The sequence below is a fragment of the Pagrus major genome, chromosome 15 (assembly GCF_040436345.1).
Source record: "Pagrus major chromosome 15, Pma_NU_1.0".
Lineage (NCBI taxonomy): Eukaryota > Metazoa > Chordata > Actinopteri > Spariformes > Sparidae > Pagrus > Pagrus major.
In genome coordinates this window covers 5084897-5105596 of record NC_133229.1, presented here as the reverse complement: position 1 = coordinate 5105596, position 20700 = coordinate 5084897, and the positions used below count along the sequence as shown (strand labels likewise).

Below are 20700 nucleotides of genomic sequence, written 5' to 3'. Positions count from 1 at the left end.
GTTGCCACAAAGACAGCTGTAAAAGGTTGTGACGGTCACTAAAATTACGCGGTTTTGTCAGTTATGACGGGAAGTGAACGTTGGTCAAAGTGGTCTTGACCAGCATCCCCTACTCCTCCTAAGGAAAAGCTCATACATGTAATCTGAATGTAATATGACAAGTATTGTAGAAATGTTGATATGATATGTATAAAAGGTACATACACGTTGTTCTAGTGACTGGGCTTTAGTTGTGTACTGTAAAAATAGCTTAATATTCCAGCAGCAGGGGGCACAAAATAATGTAAAACAACAGAAAATATCTCTCGGAAAAAAACTGTAATTTTCCGTAATTGAAATACAGTTCTTAGCTTTTATTGTATGCAATATTTTTTTTTTTTGCCTATTTATGTTAATTAAGGATATTTACACATTTAAAACGATTAAATTCTAATACTCACAGCACTGTCCTAAGCATCACAGTCGAGCATTGTCTACACAGTAAAGTAGTTAACTTTACAATTAAATCAAATTTTGGAAAGTATTTTATGTGAAAAAATAAATTTCAGTTAAAAGATGGAAATCATGGTTATTCAGTTACAGATTTTCCATGTTATTTTACATTAGAAAATTCACATCTGCTTTTGTAATTGTATTTCAAAATACAGGGAACATCTGTAAAATTAATAATAATTCAATACAATTTCAGATCTTTTTTTACAGTTGGCTGTGCGGTCATGATCAAAGGTTATTATTTAGATTTTTGACAAAATACGAATCAAGTTCACACACAGTTTCTAATGACTAGAAACAGATGGAAATGATGACCTTTATTGCTAACGTCAACATTTCCACATATATGTACAGATTAAGGACATGGAGCTCAACAGGGTCTGTCACAGTGACCTTAGTAACATGGTGATTATTTCCTGTTGTGCCTCAAAGGTCAGACTGTCTCATCAGACTCTTAAAAAGGCATGCAATGTTAAACACTGCATCGTCAGACGTCACTGCCCGACTGAAGCTGATAATTGCTCAGACATCAGATTGGAGGTGGCTGACTTTGCTGACGACTTAATGAATGTATGAAAGGAAATGGGAAAGTTGGCAGTGCTGTGAAGGAGGACTAGGTCCAGCTCAGGAAGCTTGATTAGAAAGATTAACTTTGAGGTAATGTTTGCCACAGCGTCCAATCAAAATCATCAGCAGCAAATGTGTTTGAGGGTGTTTGATTCTGGCATGTTGGGGTGCACTCATCATGATACACTAGTAATGGCAATTAGTGCACCACTGCAGTCATGACATCAACATGATTTGTGAACACACACTGGGTGTAAATGCTTAGCTCAGAGATGAAAACTGCTCATCCACAAACTTACTGTAAACTGTTAAGCACCCGTTCATATTATTTTGCTGATCGCTGTTGTGTTTTTGACAAATCATCCAATTATGTGACACAGAGCAGTAGCTGCTCGTTAATGGGCTCGGCTCAAAATAAGCGAACAACGTGATCCTTCTCTACCTAAAACTCAATCTGATGATATTACAATAAAATAATAAGATCAGTGCAGCTTGGGGCACTGTTTGGATACGTTTCATTAGCAGTAAAGGAGAAACCCAGAGACCTTTTGAAAGAAGATTTTTTACAGTGAGAAAGGCATGAAATGATAGAATCAGGTTTAGATGGCCCAGTAATTGGACTGTCACAGAATCACCAGAATTTTTGGAAATGAGCACAATCAACGACACAGTCTTGAAATGTCCTAATATTGATATTTTTTGGCAGCTTAAGAAAGATGCTGTTTCCTTCAAAGTCAGAATGAGTTTGCTAATTAATCAAATCAGCCTGATTGTTTTTTTTTCATCCTCTCTCGCTCTCAATGAATGTGATTCATCTCTGACGTTAATTTGCATGTCCTTTTATTCCCTCCTAGGTGGTGCATTCATTAGGCAGCACAGAATACTCACCTCGAAATAAGTAATACACAGAGGGAAATAATTATTGTGATTATGCATAATCTTTGCTCGCACAGTTGTTTTCCTTTTCCAATTAAACTAAATTTATATTCGGAATATGCTTTGAATAACAAAGCAGGTGGTGCCATCGCTGCTCTGTGTGCGAGAGAAGCTGTGCGAGAGCTACACCACTACGGGCTGCGATGGCGGATTGTTTTTCAAGAGACCATTAATAATATGGGGCATTTTTCTCCATATTGATGCTAAGCCTTGGCAAGAGCCTAGTAGGTTTATGCTTCATTTGTACAGAGATTTATAGCGGGAGCTGGGTAGAGAAAAGACATGTTTATTTCATTTCTGGGAAGGAAAGCAATTACATGTTTTTGTTTTTTTTCAGTTGTTGAATAAAACATTACGCAGCTGGTGAAATAACATTGTGGCTTTACATTTATCCACTGCTTTCCAGAACATACATTGTAATGATTAATTTAGTTTTTTTTGTCTATAAAAAAGGTTTTGAAGCCAGGACAATCATTTCACAGAGGCTCTTTAAGCTGTAATCAACTGGGCACAACACAGCTGCTGGCTACCTCCATTCACCAACCTGTACACCACAAGCTCCTGCTATCCGCTTACAACAATGTCATCACACAGCTTGAAAAAAAAGTAGGTTGTAGCTTAAAATAGGGGAAATGGTTAATATTGCAAGTTTTGCTGATTAAGCCATCAAAAAACAAATACAAGGAGCAATGCGCATTAATGAAAGTGGCAGCCGCTCTTCCCAGCCACTGTATACACTGAAAATTGACAACAATGGAGGTGTCAGTGGCAACTGCTCATTGTATGAAAGCACCTTAACAATGGATCACAAACTTCACTTATAGTGAGCAAGCAACAGAGGGTTATTTCTCCGCCCACAGCTTTGGTGTTTGGATCATCTTTATCAGGTTACTGCAAGCTCCGCAACCCACCTAAGTCTGATTTGCATCCCTGCTGGGCATAAGCATCAGGGAAATCTGACTAAAATGTGTTTTTAAGCTAAGATGTGTTTACAAGTAGCTAAATCCTTTAAGGAATGATTCAAAGAGTAGTGTGTTGTGTGCGAAATGTTAGTGAGTGTACGGTCGAGAGAGAGAGAGAGAGAGAGAGAGAGAGAGAGAGAGAGAGAAAGAGAGAGAGAGAGAGAGAGAGAGTGAGTTTAAGCTATTTGTCGTTAATAAATGTGACAACTCGTCAAGACCAAAGCCAAGTTCTTGCGTTTTGCTTGCCACATGCTGATGTGAAGGGAGTTAGCCCAGGAGTTAGTGACCACTCTGACCCAGGCCCACTTAAGGTAGAATGACCTTATCATCTTTTCTGGCAGACACATTGTGTTTTCATTAAAAAAATGTTCCAAAAACCATCAGAATCAGAAATCAGAATCAGAAACAGATTTATTGCCAAGAAGGATTTTACACCAACAAGGAATTTGTCTAGGTGAATAAGGTGCATACATTGAAGACAATAAACAATTAACAAACAGTGACTATAATAAATATTAAAAAGAAAAAAATACTTAAAAAATATGAAAAATAAAAGATGTACAAATTCTGCATTAATGTAATGCAAAGATATCAAGGGCGGTGATGAGTTTGAGTGCAAGAGTCAATGTCAGTGTCAGTGGGGGTGGGGGTGGGGGTCCCGGGACTTGTTAAGGATCCCAACTGCAAAGGGGAAGAAACTGTTCATGTGGCGGGAGGTTTTGGTCCTGATGGACCGCAGCCTCCTGCCAGAGGGGAGAGTGTCAAAAAGACTGTGACCGGGATGGGAGGGGTCGGCCACAATCCTACCTGCACGCCTGTTGCTAACATGTGTACACAGTTAGCAACTAGTGAACATTAGTAAACAGTTAGTGTCTAGCTGGTGGAGCATTTAGCAGTGAAAAGAGCCAGGTATTTCCATCAGGAATCGAATATGGGACTTACATTTGTCAGGTGTCCGGGACGACAACTGCAAGTGAATGATAATGCTACATGTCTGCTGGATGTGTATACACAGCTGCATGCTAACAAATTTGGCAGGTCAAGGTAAAAGGTGCCAAAAATGTCAAATGTCAGTGTTGTGTTCACTGCTTTTTTACACCGCCCCCAAGTGGCACAAAAAATAACAAATCACAGCAGACCAGGCTTTTAGTGAGAGAGGCCTTAAAGAGAAAGACACTGAAACAGAGTGTACAAACAGAGCTTGAATAGAGGTGCTGCAACAATAGACATAACATGATACTTTTACAATATGAAAATATGGCAGATAACATAATCAATTAAACAGTAGTTTTAATGAAGACATACTGTGATTTGGATATTGTCACTGTATCAGATCATTGTAGTGTATCGTGTACCAGATTACTTTTTTATACTGAACACCTATAGCAAGGTTGGTAACACCCTTATCACAGTAAAATGTTCATGTTAAGAAGCAGATGTCCAATATGTGGTGAAAATTGCCCTTTGTGAGAATGAAACCTTTCTGAATAGACAACATGATAGACTCTCTATGATAGAAGTATAGTATCTTACATTTTATATTATGTTAGCTCAAGGCGAAGCAGACGCACAGGCAGGAATATCAATAGTGTCCATATTAGCTGCTAGCACCCCGTGGAGAGAAAAATCAAAACATCACAGTGTAGCACTGGACCTCATAAATGAAAGCTGAGTGTTATGCTGGAATTACCTGTTTCCCGCATGGTAGTCTTTGCTGAGACTGCCTCAGTTCTGCAGGGGGGATGCAAACAGCCCATACAGGACAACATAATGATTTTTAAGAGATGGAGGGGGGCGGAAATGGTTAATAATATACTGATTTGCAGATGGGAAAAGGAGAGAGAAAGTGACAGAGTGGAGTAAAGAAAGAAGGAGAGCGATGAGTTCAGTTTAATCTTCCTCTGTGTTGTGTTGTGTTGTGTGGTCCATGGCAAACTGAGCTGATGTTTCCACCTGAGTTGGCCTTGCTGTCTGCCACGCCTCACAGCACATCAAGCCCAACATAAACTGGTGTTGTCCCCCTGCCCCCTGCTATCTGCCTCTCCAGCTGGCCTGATGGAGGTAATAGATCTGTAAAACACAGTGTTACAGCCCAATCTACTTGTAGAATAGCTGCAATTAAATCCAGTGAATTACTCTGGCAACTTCATATATTAGAACCAGGAGTCTTTGCACCTCCAAAAAAACCTATATTTGATATGTGTCCATTTTTGCTAAGGCTTTGTTTATTAATTACATCCAGTGTCCCACAACTGAAGCATATGACTGAACCAAGAATCATTTAACTGCCTGCTCGGGTGTCTCATGTCAAAGACCGCTGCTGAAGTCAAACTCAATGATCTAAGGCAAGAGACAGTGGGATAACGATATGTCATCACTTGTCAACCCTCTGCCATTATGAAGACCAGTGCAGTCTGTGGTTTCTTGATATCTGTCTACCTGTGAAGGCTGGCATCTTATCTCACAGAACCAGCATCCTATGATATAGAGAGAGAGGAGCAGAGAGACACAGAGAGTGAGCCATTAGAAGCGCACCTCCTGACATTATCCGCACTGCAATCAATGGGGATATAGTACCCACAATCCCCCACTCGCTCTGAGACATCCCGTCCCACAACACTGGCTGGAACTGACGGAGCAGTAATGACAGCTTAACTTCAGGGAGGGATAAGAAAGGCCTTTTCCTTTTTTTGTCGCCTTATCTCTGTCTCTCTGTGCTGCTCTGAAGTTCTGTGACGCTAATAGAGAGGGAAACTGTAATTCGGTGCTCACAGTTTCATTTGCAGGTCTTTGCTTGAGGTTTTCCAATAAGTTCACACTCACTCGCTCTCTTAGGGAATGTTTGCATTTAAGTGTTGGTTAAATCTGTAACACTTGAGGTACACAAAAATATAAGTGATTATGAATGTATATGTGGTGTGAATATTATGATTCAAATATTTGTGTCTGTCTCTGGTCTGTTATTAAAGAACTAATTTTGAACTCTCAAAAAAAGAGTAACTGATTATTAAGTAATTAGTATTTAATGAGTCTATTGGGTAACTACTCAGTATGATGCCCCACTTTCCTTGAAGGTACACAATAAGAAACTAATGATTCAGTAATTTGTAATTTATGAGTCATCAGTTGGCGCCAATCAGTGGGTGGTTGATAATTAATCAGGAACAACTCATGAAGAAAGTGTTCAGTAAGTTGATTCTCAGATATTCATGAACTATTAATTACCTAATGATTTAGTATCTTCCAGTCTGTTCTCCAGTAACTCATCATTATCTACTATATGGTCCTCGAATCACAGTTATTCAGGAATTACTCATTAGCTATTCACTAACTGTCAAGTCGTTTTTGATCCATTCCTTACTCACTCCTCACATTTTTGTGAACCTTGTTGCGAAGTGTGACCATTAAATCAGCATCTAAATGAGAGCAGAGGAATGGGAGCTCTCTTTGGTCATAAACTATTCATAAACTGCATGTAAAATATCCAAAAACAGCGCGCTTCAGTGCAAACATATTAGGTGTTTCTGTATTGATTCCATTTAACATTTAAAACACCACAGTGCAGGAGGGAAGATTGACAGCAGGTCAATATTCTTGACTGTGAGAGTTAGCAGACAATCTGGTAGAAAGGTTGGTGGCAAAGGTTGCCTAGGCTTAGTCATGGTTTTGTGTTTTAGCTTTTCTGCATGCTTGATTATATGCTGAGTCTCAGTTTGCAGCTGCCTGTATAATCACTCATGTTCTCACTGAAACTCATAGCAGAAACACTGACAGACAGCCTGCATCGACTCCAGCCTCAGGCGAGTATGAAAAATTAAAGATCCATGTTGTTCAGCTCCTCCTTTGACACTGCTGCAGATACCGGCCATGCATTTGAGCAGCTCCATTAATGTTAGGTCATCTCTACACAGACAGTATATAGTATAGGGTATATCTAATTAAAAACATTGTAAAAATAATTTCCAACAGTCCCCACTGCTTAAAATAAACAGTCAGTCCATTATATTTCAATATTGTTTATCTGGAACAACAGTAAGAGCGACTATGTGAACATATTATTATATTATTATTATGGACTGTTAAGTTTCCAATGAAGTCAGTAAATTACATAACAAAAGATTATAAAGAGTTCAATCTTTAATGAATTGTGTTCTGAAGCTTCCCAAAAGTATATATAAATAAAGATCCCGAAGCTATGGGGATAATGAGGAGGACTGAGACATTTCCAATGCAGTGAAATTGTTGTGTGTGCAATCACAGATGCATCTGGCACATATTGTTTTTCTTTCTTGTGAGGAGAGGGATGAAAAGGCACAACATGTTCAACCGATATCTCAAGCCCTATTCTGTTGTTATTCTGTAGACATTTAGTTAAAAGTATTTCAACTTGAAAATCCCAATTCTCCTTATTCTTCATTCTCACAATGCAGTTCAATGAGATCAAGCAACTCTTGATCATTAAATAAAAGCAAATGGAGCAAAAGTGCACTTCAGAATAAAAAAATATGAGTTGACTGAATGTCCTTGCGTCTTGTGCTATTGATTCCCAAGATGTCTTGTACTTTTTGTCTTGTAATTTCTAAAAGTCAGTCTTTATCCATCCACTGTTCACTTAACCAAACACCTTAGCATCAGGACAGAGTCAGCTGATTAAAATCTATAATCATTCTGTGTCTTCAAGGGTAACTCCATTAATTTTACATATTAAAGTGTGTTAACAGGTCTTAGCGAGGACTACTGCATGGGTGTTCTTGCATTGCACAAAATTGATACAGTACAACCAGAGATATCACCTTTGTTATTCCACACATTTTTCCTCCTTTTCAAAACAAAAAAGGCTTCATTCTACTTTTTAACATATGCACTAGTTCTCCCCAAGACCCGTAAGACAATGTGCTCTTAATTTATTATTTTACCAAACATCAACAGACCACATTTCTTTGTATACCAGGAACCGCTTGTGTTGATGAGTATTATAATAAGCAACTTAATTATGGACTGCACAACATGATTTCCACCATGTCAAATTGAGTCCGTTCCCTCCTTCATGAATTACAGGCATACCTGCCGAGAGCAGAGGTGTCATAGTCTTTGAGAATAACTTCACACAGTGGGAGCTGGAGCAGTTCTAAAGGCATACAAACGCCCACTACGCTCACAACGTCAATTGTTGGTGATTTGTCAGAAAACCCCCTGACTGTCTAAAAGCAGAAGATGCTGCACTATTTCTTTACAGGTTTCCCACACATATATGAGGAAGAGGTAACCGTACAGTCAAAACAGGAGCGTGGAAGCAGCAGTGAAGAATGGTGTACTGATGAAGAAGGGAAAGGATGTTAGTTTGCCCGAGCTAAATAAATAATCTCTGGGCTGCAGAATTGCAGGAGTGTGGGAGGAGGTCTGGAGGGAGCACAGAAACAGTGATTAGTATAGCGGATCCACTTATAGAAAATCCACCTTCATTATTTTTCCACACTTCTGTGATGGCTTATCCACGTGCTATTGTGCCTGTTACCACACCTTTCAAACAACATTATGGAATGGGGGATGTTGCACGTGACAGCACGTAATAATGATGATAGATTGGTATCTTTTAAACCAATGCATACTGACTTAACAGAGATGAACACTTTGAATACAAAACACGGTTCATAAAATATGAATGTGAATATTTTATAAAGCTGTGCTCACTCTCCTCATGTGCATTTTATCTCACTTTTAACAGAACAGGTGAAATCATTTACTGGTAAAACTGCAGAGCATGAAATCTAATCATTTCTCATCACTGGGGTCACAATTTAAACTGGTTTTATGGAAGCAGGACTTTTTAATTTTTTTTTAGCCCTATCCAATACCATTTTGTTGAGCTAGCTTGACCCTTAAAGGAAAAAGTACACCCGAAAATGAAAATGTAGTTGTTAACACCTCACCTTCATGCTATTGGAAAGTCGGGTGAAGTCCACAAAACATTTCTGGAGCTTCACAGAAAAACAGTGTTGCAGGATTCTCAAAACAACTGAAGTAGATTGGGACTTGTTTTAAAATGTAAAAAAAACAAAAGAACAAACAGTCAAAATTGACTGGCTGGCTATGCATTTCTTATTTTTATCTTATTTTCAATATTGTTTTACAGTAAATTAATAGCATGTAATATAAAATACCAGATACAAGTATATTCAGAATACAGTACTCAGTGTACAGTACAGTATTACTGACAAGTGTATCTTTCATGCTGCTCACGAGGGGAGGGCAGGTGGGTACGTGATTATAGGTAAGTGGGGTAACAATTTTATCTCTGGATGCGCTGAGGTCCCAAATTGATTTAAATGTGTTATTTGGATCCTTTTTTTAACCTAAATCTTCACCGTAGCTGCTAAGCTAAAAGCGTTAGCATGGACACTGTCTGAAGTGGTTGCACAAGCCTGACCGCGTGTTGAGAGTGTAAATAACGTCTTTCAAGTCAATTTGGGATCTCTGGGCTTACAGGGACTTGGATTATGCCAGATGAGCTGTATGGAGCAATTTTATCAGTTTCTTTAAGGTTTAGAATGAGTCCCCATCTATTTCACTTGTTTAGGCAAACATGGTTTCCTGTTAAGCTCCAGAAACGTTTTGTGCATGACAGAACTTGACCTGACTTTCCATCGGCATGGAGGCGAGTAGTTAATAACTGAAGTTTGATTTTTGGGTGAACTTTCCCTTGAAAGCATGTAACTACTTTGGAGACTGTGGGTTTTTAGAGGCTGACAGAATGAATTATGACAGGTGACATTTGCAGTTCAGTTTTACTTCAGTTAAAGTGCACATTGCCCAGAGAGTCTCTGCGCACTTTACAAGTTGGTAAAAGCAGCAAAACACAAATACACACACATTTGTACATGCACACAAATATAGGTAATACTGTTAATAATTCGATTAGAATCCATGAAAAGCTTGTTGATGTGAAGAACAGTCAGTCATTTTGGGAAGAAAATAGATGTGTTTTCAGACGGGATTTGAAATCAGACAAACATAAATGCCCACACACTTATGCACAAGCTCACACACAGAGTTCTATTAATCCGAGAACCTGCTGATTCTTAAATGGGCCACTGAGTGAAAGTGGCTCAGGGGGCTTTTTATTTAAGCAGGGCAATGAACTGTACAGACCACAGTAGTAACAACTGCCAGCTGTGCAGCAGAGCCCATACAGTATACGAGTCCTTTTGACTGAACCCTGCCTGAATAAGAGAAATTAGTAGTGTCACATCCAGAGAAACTAATTCCTCCCTCTTGCTCACTACATCCTCACATATGCACATCACTGTTACATCAGTCCACAGCAGCCCCATATCACCTTCATGTACCGTAGACTATAGCAGCAGGGGAACTGGAGTCCTTTAATGAGCAGCCTTTGTATGCGCAGACTTTCTTTTACAGGGCGAGCTAACAACCAGCTATTCACATCCAAATGACCAATTATAGTCCAGTGAAGCTGTTCTTACATTCCACTACACAAAGAGGGTCAGGCTGGTCATAACAGGGCCATGCAATATGTCAGAAAAAAAAGAAGACATTTTATATTATAGAATTCTACTGTACAGATTTACCTATAGTAAGATGTTATCTATATAAATATTAATATTAATGAGGAATTCCTTTAGACAGGTCACCGAGGGCTATAAATGGCACATTTATATTGGGATATTATGTGCCAGCATCAGATAATATATTTTTGGCCTAAACGGCTTCTCATAGGTAATCAATAAAATCCCCATCGACTCTAAAGGACGATGGGAGGAATTCTCCAAGGTGCTGAAAAGTGTCCCCGAGCTCATCCGGGAGAGGAAACAACGGGACACACCCGCCGGAGCCCATTGGTACAACGTCACGCGCAGAAAGTACCCGAGCGAGTAAGGTAAATGAATTACGGATGAGAGGAGGAGGAGGAAGAGGAGGAGGAGGAGGAGGAGGAGAGATAGAAAGCTGAGGATGCAGGTTTGGCTCCAACACACAACCATCCCCACTCGAACCACCAGCAGCACGAGCGGCTGCACCTCGGTGAAATAGGTTACAACTTCACAGTGGTCTCATCAGCTGACGACGAGGAGATGCGTCCGCAAAAGCTTTGATTCGACCCCCTTTACATCCTCCTCCTCCTCCTCTTCTTCCTCCTCCTCCTCTTCCCATCTCGAGCGAGGAGCATCCCGCACACTGTTTTTTCATTCGGGCAGGCAGACAGGCGGATTGACACAACGCCAGACACGATGCGCGGATCTCCCCGACATGGGACAGCCATGGGATTTACAGTGCTGCTGAACGCGCTGCTGCTGTTTGCGACGCAGGCTGCAGAAGGAGCCTTAACGGACCATCTCCTGGTTCAGTTGCATGAGGACGCACAGGATGAGGCGCACCAACTTGCAGCACAACATGGGTTCCAGAGTGCCCGAAAGGTAAGGATGCTCGGAAAAGACTGGCGCGCAGAGCAATGTTTTGTGTGTTTTTCTCTTGTAAGAACGAAACTTTATTAAACGATTTATTATTGCAAAATAAATTAGTCTTAAACTACCAAACTATAAACCTATTTGGCAACGTTTTTCAATCATTCTCGCTGTTATAAATAGCCAAACATGCTGTGTTTGGCCTCAAAAGCAGTCCAGTGGAGAACATAAAGAGAGGCTTCAAAAGGTTTTTAATTTGGTTTGACTTCATCACACTTTTGCTTATTTTGATGACGTCATTCCTACTAACAGCCCAGGCCCTAGTTGGTAAATTGCCCATTGGCCTATGGCCCCTTGGAAGGCAAAGCTGTCCAGGTCGTAATTTATGTCATCCATTTTCAGTCTCTTGTAAAGCAAAAGACACTTTTGTGGGTTTTTTTGTGTGACGGAAAAAAATAAAAACACAACCATTTACATCAGCAGGGGGTTTCTCACATCATGAAGTTGTGGTCTTATTCTTGACAATATGATAAATTCCATCGTTGTGCGTTAAAGAAGATGAAAATGTTTTTGTAATTTTCATCGAGCACCTGATTTATTAGAAGGGGTATCCCAGCCTTATTTCTCTCTACAATAGATGTAATCACATTGCATCTCGTGACATACATGGCCTCCCCTCTATAAACATGGCATGTTACTCACCTGAGACAACATGTCTTACTAAATAGCTGCACAAATGCAGCACGCGTCGCAATATGTCAAAAGAACTAACAAGCCATTAATGGCACACTGATGGAAATAATTCCCTGACAGTGTGTGTGCCTTGTCACATGTCAAAATAAATGTGTGGGTGAAATTGGCTGGAGCCATAGCTAGTGAGGCGTAGCAGTGAACAGAAAGGTGTCTGCGCTCCTCAGAATGAGGATTTTCCTCTCAGTGATAACCCCCCACACACACATACACTTACACTGGTTCTATCTGTAACTCATCATAAAGTGATATATATGTGCACTAGTGTCCCCACCCCCCCCCACCCCCAACCCCATCTTCTGTCTGCCTGCCTCCCAGGTTATGTAAACGGCAGCTATATTTGTCTTAATGGGATACGCACCATTAAACAATGTCTGTGTCATTCGAATTATCTCCTATTGTTGCTTAATTAACTAGACCGGGAGAAACATACCGATGTGAGCACAAAGAGATAAAAGAGAGCGAAAGAGATCGCTGATCAGCTTAATAACTAAAAGAGCTCTCAATGGAAGTGCAGTGTTTGCCCTTTTTGTTTTTTGCATCACATACACCAGCTATTGTCTATTTGTTTTGGCCAACAGCGGTAGAATTAAAGAGCAGGGGAAGATAGGAATAATCCTCGTCCTTCCATGAGAATTTCATTTCCACATTAGATCTGACAGGCGCATCTGAAAGCATTTATTTTGAGGATTGACCTGTACCCTGGCTGTTACCAAAGCATACGGGGGTCTTTAATCTGTGCCGGAGGGACAGCTCTGGATGATGCATCTCATTTGCCTGCCCTTGTGATTTATTATGGTTGATTCCCACTCTGTTCTCCACTGCCTTAAAATAGACCCTCAGTGAAAGCCAGGGAATCAGAGCCCTTGTTCCCACCTGCTGTCCTTCTCCTCCCATTTATGATTGATTGTATTTTTTTGTATTTGTCACTCACACACTTTCTGATTGCTGCCTTTGTTTGTCCTCATCTCTGCTTCTTGCTCCTGATCCATTTTCCTCTCTGGCTCCCCCCCGATCAGCTTCCCTTTGGAGAGGGACTCTTTCACTTCTATCCTCAGGACACTTCAAAGAGGCGTAGCAAACGCAGCGCCCGCAGCAGACAGCAGCTCCAAAAAGACCGCAGGGTAAGCATACATGCGGGGATGAACCCTGAGAAAAGCACACTGAATGTTTCCTGTACGCATGTGCATAGTGTGGCATGGCTCCCCTTTCACTTTGCATGACAGTGGTTATTTTGAGGCTAGATTTCATGTAGAATACAGTGTAAACGAATTGCTTTAATATCACAGATGAGAAAGTTAGATGCACCTAGCTTGCATGTACACAGAGCAGACAGAGCAATAGATTTAAAAGTCAAAATGTAAGATTAAAAAAAATGACAAAATATGACAGAAAAAAAAAGAAATTGTGTGGTCTCCGCAGGCTAATGCCATCAAATATACATAAAAGAAAACATTATTATTCTTTCATAATGCACAATAATGACCTTCTGAGTATAGAATATGAACTGTGTGAGCATTTTCAGTGTTTTGGAAGTTGTTCTGGTGTACAAAGATGATATCAGTAACAGTGCCCCAGGCAGTCTTAATTTTTGCATTCATTATAGCGACTGTCAAGTCAAACAGTGATTGATATACCAGCGGTTATCGACAGGAAATCATTCTCCAGGCTGCACGATGATAATAAATGAGTGTTTCCATCCACCAACCGAATGCTTCAAATTAAATATTTGAAACTTAATTGTAAAAGAAAATCTCTAAAACTGGAATAATCATAAGTGAATTTCCAACGAGCTATAGTGTAGTACTTGGAATACAATGGCAGAGGCTGCTTGTCACTGGTTGCTGAGATAAACAGATGATGGTATTGTTTGATGTCTACATAACTAAACTACGCTGTAGACATACTTTAATAAGAAGCTGCATCACAGCCTCAGATCCTTGATACTTTCTGACTTTCTTTCTGTCTTCTTCCAAGAAAAAGCTGTCAGACTCCTCAGACCCCTGTGGAATACCGCTTATTCAATATATAGCTCTAAATCCCTTAGGCTACTACAACTCTCGGCTTTTGGTGATTTTTCTTCTTTATTGCCTTGTGTGTCCTTGGTATGTTCAATTTCTGTATTTTACAATAAAGCCTTCGATATGATGCATGATAATGAAGAAGCCTAGGTCTTGTTCTATCAGGAGGTAGTATTGCATTGTAAATGCTAAATTATTGTAAATTATGGTAACGTGAGATGTGTTCCAATATGCCAATGTGCTCTTTCAATATAATATATATTATATCTATATTTCAAGTCCAGTGATTTTCAAAATATCTTCAATATATATATATATATATATATATATATATATATATATATATATATACATACATATATATATACATACATATATATATATATATACATATGTATATATTGGAAGATGTACATGTAGGTGCAGAGTTTGACACTAGAAGGCTGTTTTCACATTCATTGCTGAAAGCGAGTGTTTGGAAGTCAATTTAGGTCCAATATCCAGCATAAACAAGTGTGATGTAGAAACTTGAAGCCTCCAGTGCACATACACTGAGAATGGACTTTATTGGCCATTTGCATATTTGTATATTGTTATGGGAAATGGAAAAGTTGCCATTTTGAGGGTTTTATGTGACATTTATACTTTTTTCCCCCTTGTCAGATATACATTAGAGAATTGTTATATATACATAAACCATGTGTAGAGGGGATCTTAAAGAATCAAATTTCCATTGTTCTTTCAAAGGTAGTGCTTGCATTATTATGCTATTATATTATTATTATATCATTGGCATACAATGGTCTTAAAATGACAATGTTGTTTACTGCAATTATAACTTAGAAAATATATCATCCAACAAGAAAAGGTGTTGTGACAGGCCTAAATATGTTTGTCAGTATGTCTTTGGCTAGTGTGTTGGGTGATAATGAGTGATCAACATTTTGAATGAGTACCTGCATGCAGTGTGTCACTTTATCTTCATAATAGGACTGCACCTATGGGTTATTTTCATTAAGAACTAATCTGCTGATTATTTTCTCAATTAACCATAAATCATTTGGTCTACAGGCTCAGAAAATATTAGACAAATGTCCACCACAGCTTCCCCAAGCTCAAGGTGACAGACTGTAATTACTTTCTTTCCTTCTGTCCAACAGTCCAAAACTCAAAAATACTCAAATACTTGCTAGGAAAAGCAGCAAAATGTTCACATTTCAGAGGCTGAATTCAACCAATTGATAGTGTGGTTGAACTTTTCCTCGTAATATAAAACACAAAGATTTGCTCTGTCTTCAAGCTCTTATCTAAATAAAACAGTTTTTATTTAGCACACTCTGCCTGTTTAGCTCTGTCCACTGACGGAGGCGGTGAAAAGTGGAGGTCCTGCTGCAGACAATCAACTAACCTCTCTAATTGCGGTTGTGAGAGGTGCTAATGAAAATAAATGCGAGCCACTCCACCGAGCTAATACAGCTAATGGAAATGAGACAGCAAGGACATGGGCAGGTCCACGTTCCAGATGCTGGGTTTTAATCAGATGCTGGACATGCTCATACGCGACACTGCAGTTATTGATTTCTGTGCATGTCTGGAATGGACAAGGTCAGCTCGCTTGATTTAATGTTGCCTGTTTATTATTCTGAAGTGTCTTTCTCGCATCTTTCAGGGTAGAGCCGTGGACATATCTTGGTTTTTACACCTGCAGTTGTGTCAAAAATAAATCGTGAAATACATGCAAAGACAGCACTAAATATCAATTTAAAGGTTGAAAAAGTTGTGTGTTTTGTGGTAGCCTGCTAAATGACTTTTTAAAATTCATTTATTCAGTCATTACATGCTCATTTCACATACTTGTCTAATTGAGGAGCAGCGCCACTGTGGAGTGTATTGGATGGATTCCTTAGTGTCCCAGGAGCCCTGTTCTTTGTTGGACTCTATTAGTGCAGCATGTTGACCCACTTCTAACTCACCCGCTATCTTTTCCTAGCATTTCTCTTCATCTTTCCCTACTTGTCCTTGCCCTCTCTTGTGCTTTTCATGTCTCACATTGATTTCAAATGAAACATCTATTCAAGTAGACATCCGTGCCTTTACCCTTCCAATCCATCCATCCATCCATCAACGGTTCCTTCCTCCCATGTTTTTTACATGAGACGAGTACATTCAAAATCTATTTAAGGCATACTGGGAAGTAAACACAGGCGGGTAATATAGAAAATTGAATAAATGTTTGTGAATGAGCTTGACCCTGAAAGAGACACATGCCTGGGAAAAGCCAAGAGGGAAATTAGGACGGGGAGAAAGGAGAGAGAGTGCAGCGCAGTGCTCTTTGATTTGAAGTGAACTGAAGCGTTGTGAGCAGGCAGTGGGCAAAGGCGGAGAGTGATGGTGGTGCATGGGCACTGTTTGATGTTGTGAGTGGGCAGTATGACATGCTGTCTCAAGGGAAATACCAACTCTCCTGCCAAGTGATGGAATAAATTGATGATGGATAGAAAGGAGGGGGAACTGCAGGGATAATGTAGGTGCAGGTAGTTTCCCCTCTGAGTGAGAACGAAATGATGTGACAGCAAACTTAACATGAGGCCTATTCAAAAAGAGACAAATAAAACAATGGTGAAATTATTTGGACCATTTTAAAATCCATCAAATAAAAGAGTGATATGCAAATCCAGTTTCCTCAGGACTGACTTGTCTTTAAAGGACTCACTGACACATTGATTTACAGTGTGTGTGCCTCCTGATTGCTTAGAGTATGCCATAAAAGAAGGATCTGGATGAATAGGCTTTGGCCATTTAAAAAGGCCATCTTAAGTGCTGCTCTGCTCTCTTATCTGTGGTGGCAAACACACTGGACAATGCCTGTTTCTCGCTGTCACACAAGAGTGAATTTGCTAAGGGTAAGCACAAGAGGAACATTTAGTCAAAGGGACCTATTTTCCAACCCAATCACCAGAATAAATGCTGGCAATGTATGTCTCTGCAAACAACAGACATGTTGTTATGTTACAACCTTATGTTTCTTTAGGTTACATTTTCAATTGTGTTTTGACAATACTGTCACTAATGGTCTCTTTAGGCACAAAAAACACTTGCTCAGGGTTAGGCAAAGACAATAGTTTGGCTTAACATACCTAGATTTGTCGCCCCAAACACTGCTGCAAAATGTCCCACCATCTCATTAAAATATCCAGTGGTTTCATGCTTATACATGTGAAATGGTTATAGCAGCATTCACATCCATAACCAATAAAACACAAGGTGAAATAGACAAGCGAAAAACAAAATAGTCTGCACACCAGAAAAGTTAATGGGAGAATTCTGTTTTTGTATTTTTAACGCTCAGAAATGTTGAAACACAGTCTTGAACAGTGGTCTCTGACTTGACAGCTGTCTTGTCCAGCTGTAACACCACCGCCACCGGAGACATGAGAGTCCGCTCATATACATGTATTGTGAAAGTGATCTGACAGAAATTGTAGAAATGTAAATATGGTACATATGACAGGTACAAATCTGAGCGTAAGGCCTATTTGCAAAAAATGTAAAATGTTAACATTTTATTCTGGTGAATGGGCTTCATTTCAAGATGTAGCTGTAAAACTAAAAACAATACATTTTTTGTAATGTTTCACTTTGTGAGTCTGCTTGTGTGTGTGTCATCATGGCAAAATGTGTTCCCGGAGACTTATATTGTATTGGGAACTACCACAGAAGTGGTTTTGCCAGGTGTTATGTCAGGCCGTGGACAGATTATTCTCAGTGCAATGGCATCACAACAGGTTTTCTCCAGGTACTTGATTCTCCAGTTCTCCAGATTCTCCCTTTACCAAGGCACAGACTGAGATCTAGAGTTGGTCCCCGGGCAAGTCTGCTGCCCACTGTTCCCTGGGGATGGGTTAAATGCTGAGTACCAGTTTCCCCATGTTGTACAATGTATGATATATGACATATATAAATATTCCTCTTCTTCTTCTTCAGATCAAAATAAAGTCTGAGTTTTAGTAGTTTGACTTATGTAATAATGTTATAATGGCTACTTTGTACTCATGGGTCAGAATGTCATCATGTTGACGGGCGTTGCGGATGGTGACCCCACTTCAAGATTGTCTGTTTTTTGTTATTATTTGCATCACTATAGGCATTAAAATAGATTTAAAGTCAATGCAGTGTTTATTGTATAGATTCATTTGTAGTGTTGACATGTTTTATGTTAAGAAAATGCAGCCTCCGGAATTTCTTCTACACCTTTAGTACATAAAGAGACAGTGAGAGAGAGATACAAAAGAACCAAAACCCTTGAAATCTTTGTCCTTGAGACCTTCATGACAAGCGGGATTGTTGGTGATACATTTCAAATTGAGAGCTTCACTTCAGGTTTGGTTTAGATATTGCCAGACTCTAATAGATTAAATGACTCGTCCTTCCCTCTCCTTAACCTTCTCCATGTGAAGGTGGCTGTTAGATGAAACCTCACAGGAAACCTCACAGTTGTCTTCAGGATTACTGACAGAGATGAATTTCTAAATTCAGCAGAAATGACACGCAATCATTCTGATGACAGCCACCAGCCAATCAAGCAACTGGATTTCATCTAAGGCGTTTATTACTGCCATTTATGTGCTCTGTCCTATGTTATCTGCCTGATAAAGGGTATTGTGGCAGCATTAAGCATTTGTAATCCAAAACACAGCTGTTCATCTGCCCAAGTGTCTTTGATGATTCAAAGAAACACGGGCGTATTTGTGAGTGTAATTGCTGTGGCAAGAGTGGAAAAAAAAACCTTGTCGCTTGTGTGGCAGGTGAGTTTGGAAGCCTTGGCTCCAGCTGCAGCCCGTCTGATTAGAAGCAGAAGAATAGCCCTTTTGATTTACATGATGTTCTGCCTTCATGCTACAGTAGAGCACAGCTGGGTTTGCTGATTTCCTGTGCACAGAGTAGCACATGCCTACATCTCACTATTCATATGAAATCCTTTTTATAGCCCTATGCCCCTGGATTTCCTTTTGCTCTTTGTATGATGCTTTTATAAAATGTTATGTGAGATCATTGCAGACCTGACCTGGTATTTCTTTTGCTTTCTCCCGCAGGTTAAGAATGTCTTTGAGCAGGAGGGTTTCAGTCGTCAGAAGCGAGGCTACAGAGATATCAATGATATTGAAGTCAACATGAGTGACCCTCTATTCACCAAACAGTGGTATCTGGTGAGTAATCAGCAAAGCAGCTGTCTGCATGCGCCTGACCTTTCGGACTTACCCACATTCCTCCACCTTAATTACTCAGAGGCCATCCATATTCCCCACTACTTCCTGAATCAACGTTATTCATTGCTTAATTACCCTGGCCAATACCGCCTGTGCCATCTTGTCACTGCATTCATGCCGCCTAGTTTCCTCCCATCTAGTTACGCTAACTGGCAACCGTGACTTTTAGGCCACGGCAAGCCAGCCGTCATTCATCTGCTGCATCAGATGAATGTGCCGTAACGCTGACATTTACTTCCCCTTCTTCTCACCTTCACTCTCCCGCCCCCAAGCACACACACACACACACACACACACACAGACTTCCTCCGTGTTGACTGATTTTCTAATGGAGGCTCACCTGGGTGCCATGAGTCATGGATGTTCTCCATATTGTCTGAGTGATTAGATAAACACAGGCCAGGCAGACGGGACCCCTGGGCTGGATCTTAATGTGGCTGAAGCTTGGCAACTGGGCTACACAGGCAAAGGAGTCACCATTGCAATCATGGACGATGGTGAGTGTAAAGTGCCATCTGAAAGCACTCAATTATACCTGCACATATTAATTATACTGATTTAATTAAGCACTTTTTTCATATTTGTTTAACAGTACAATGATTAGAAATAAACGGCCGCTTTTTAGACTATGTAAGATGACCACTGATATGTTTGTATATAACTGGTCATAAAGAATTAGAGCCTGCCTGTATTGGCTGGTATTATTGCCTGATATTGGCCTCTGACAGATATATCGGTATCTATTGGTATTCAGATTAATTTGTCAGTCTTTTTTTTTTGAAGATGATATTATCAAATATTGATGTCATATAAGTAATTAGATCTAGTTTTCCAAAAGCTAAATGCCAGTGTGCAGAGAAAACCATGCATCTAAAATGTCAACTTATTTTTTGACGCCTTAGATTTAAGGGAATTTTCTCTCCTCAACAAGCATTTAATCCTTCCTGTATAGGTTGAAAGCAACATTAAATAATTGTATTTATTCATTTATTTATTTTTTTTACTGCATGCCTTGTGTTGCAACCAGATGAGACACACTATTTTCCTATTGGACCAGTAAAATTGGCACTCAACAGCCTACTTCAGGTTGCTGAAATGTGCACAACTGCAACTAGTGGCAGGAACATTATTTGCAGAATAGTAAGATGAATAAATATGTAGGTATAAATATGTTTCATAAAGTTAAATAATCCTAAAATAATTCATAATGAAAAGTTAGACCTCTTAAAGGGGCTCTGTGGAACTTCTGAGTTGTGTTGGAAGCCAGACGTTAGTTTATGTTCTC

The 20700-nt window shown here is 39.7% G+C and overlaps 1 protein-coding gene across 1 annotated transcript in view; it reads left to right on the top strand.

The window, feature by feature from the left end:
* The first annotated feature begins 11203 nt into the window (after nt 1-11203).
* The window catches only part of pcsk2 (proprotein convertase subtilisin/kexin type 2), a 32507-nt gene continuing 23010 nt past the window's right edge, over nt 11204-20700 (top strand). Inside the window, exons 1-4 of the mRNA XM_073482146.1 lie at nt 11204-11389; nt 13147-13251; nt 19242-19355; nt 19804-19912. Coding sequence (XP_073338247.1) covers nt 11204-11389; nt 13147-13251; nt 19242-19355; nt 19804-19912 — 514 coding nt within the window. The remainder of the gene's footprint in view (nt 11390-13146; nt 13252-19241; nt 19356-19803; nt 19913-20700) is intronic.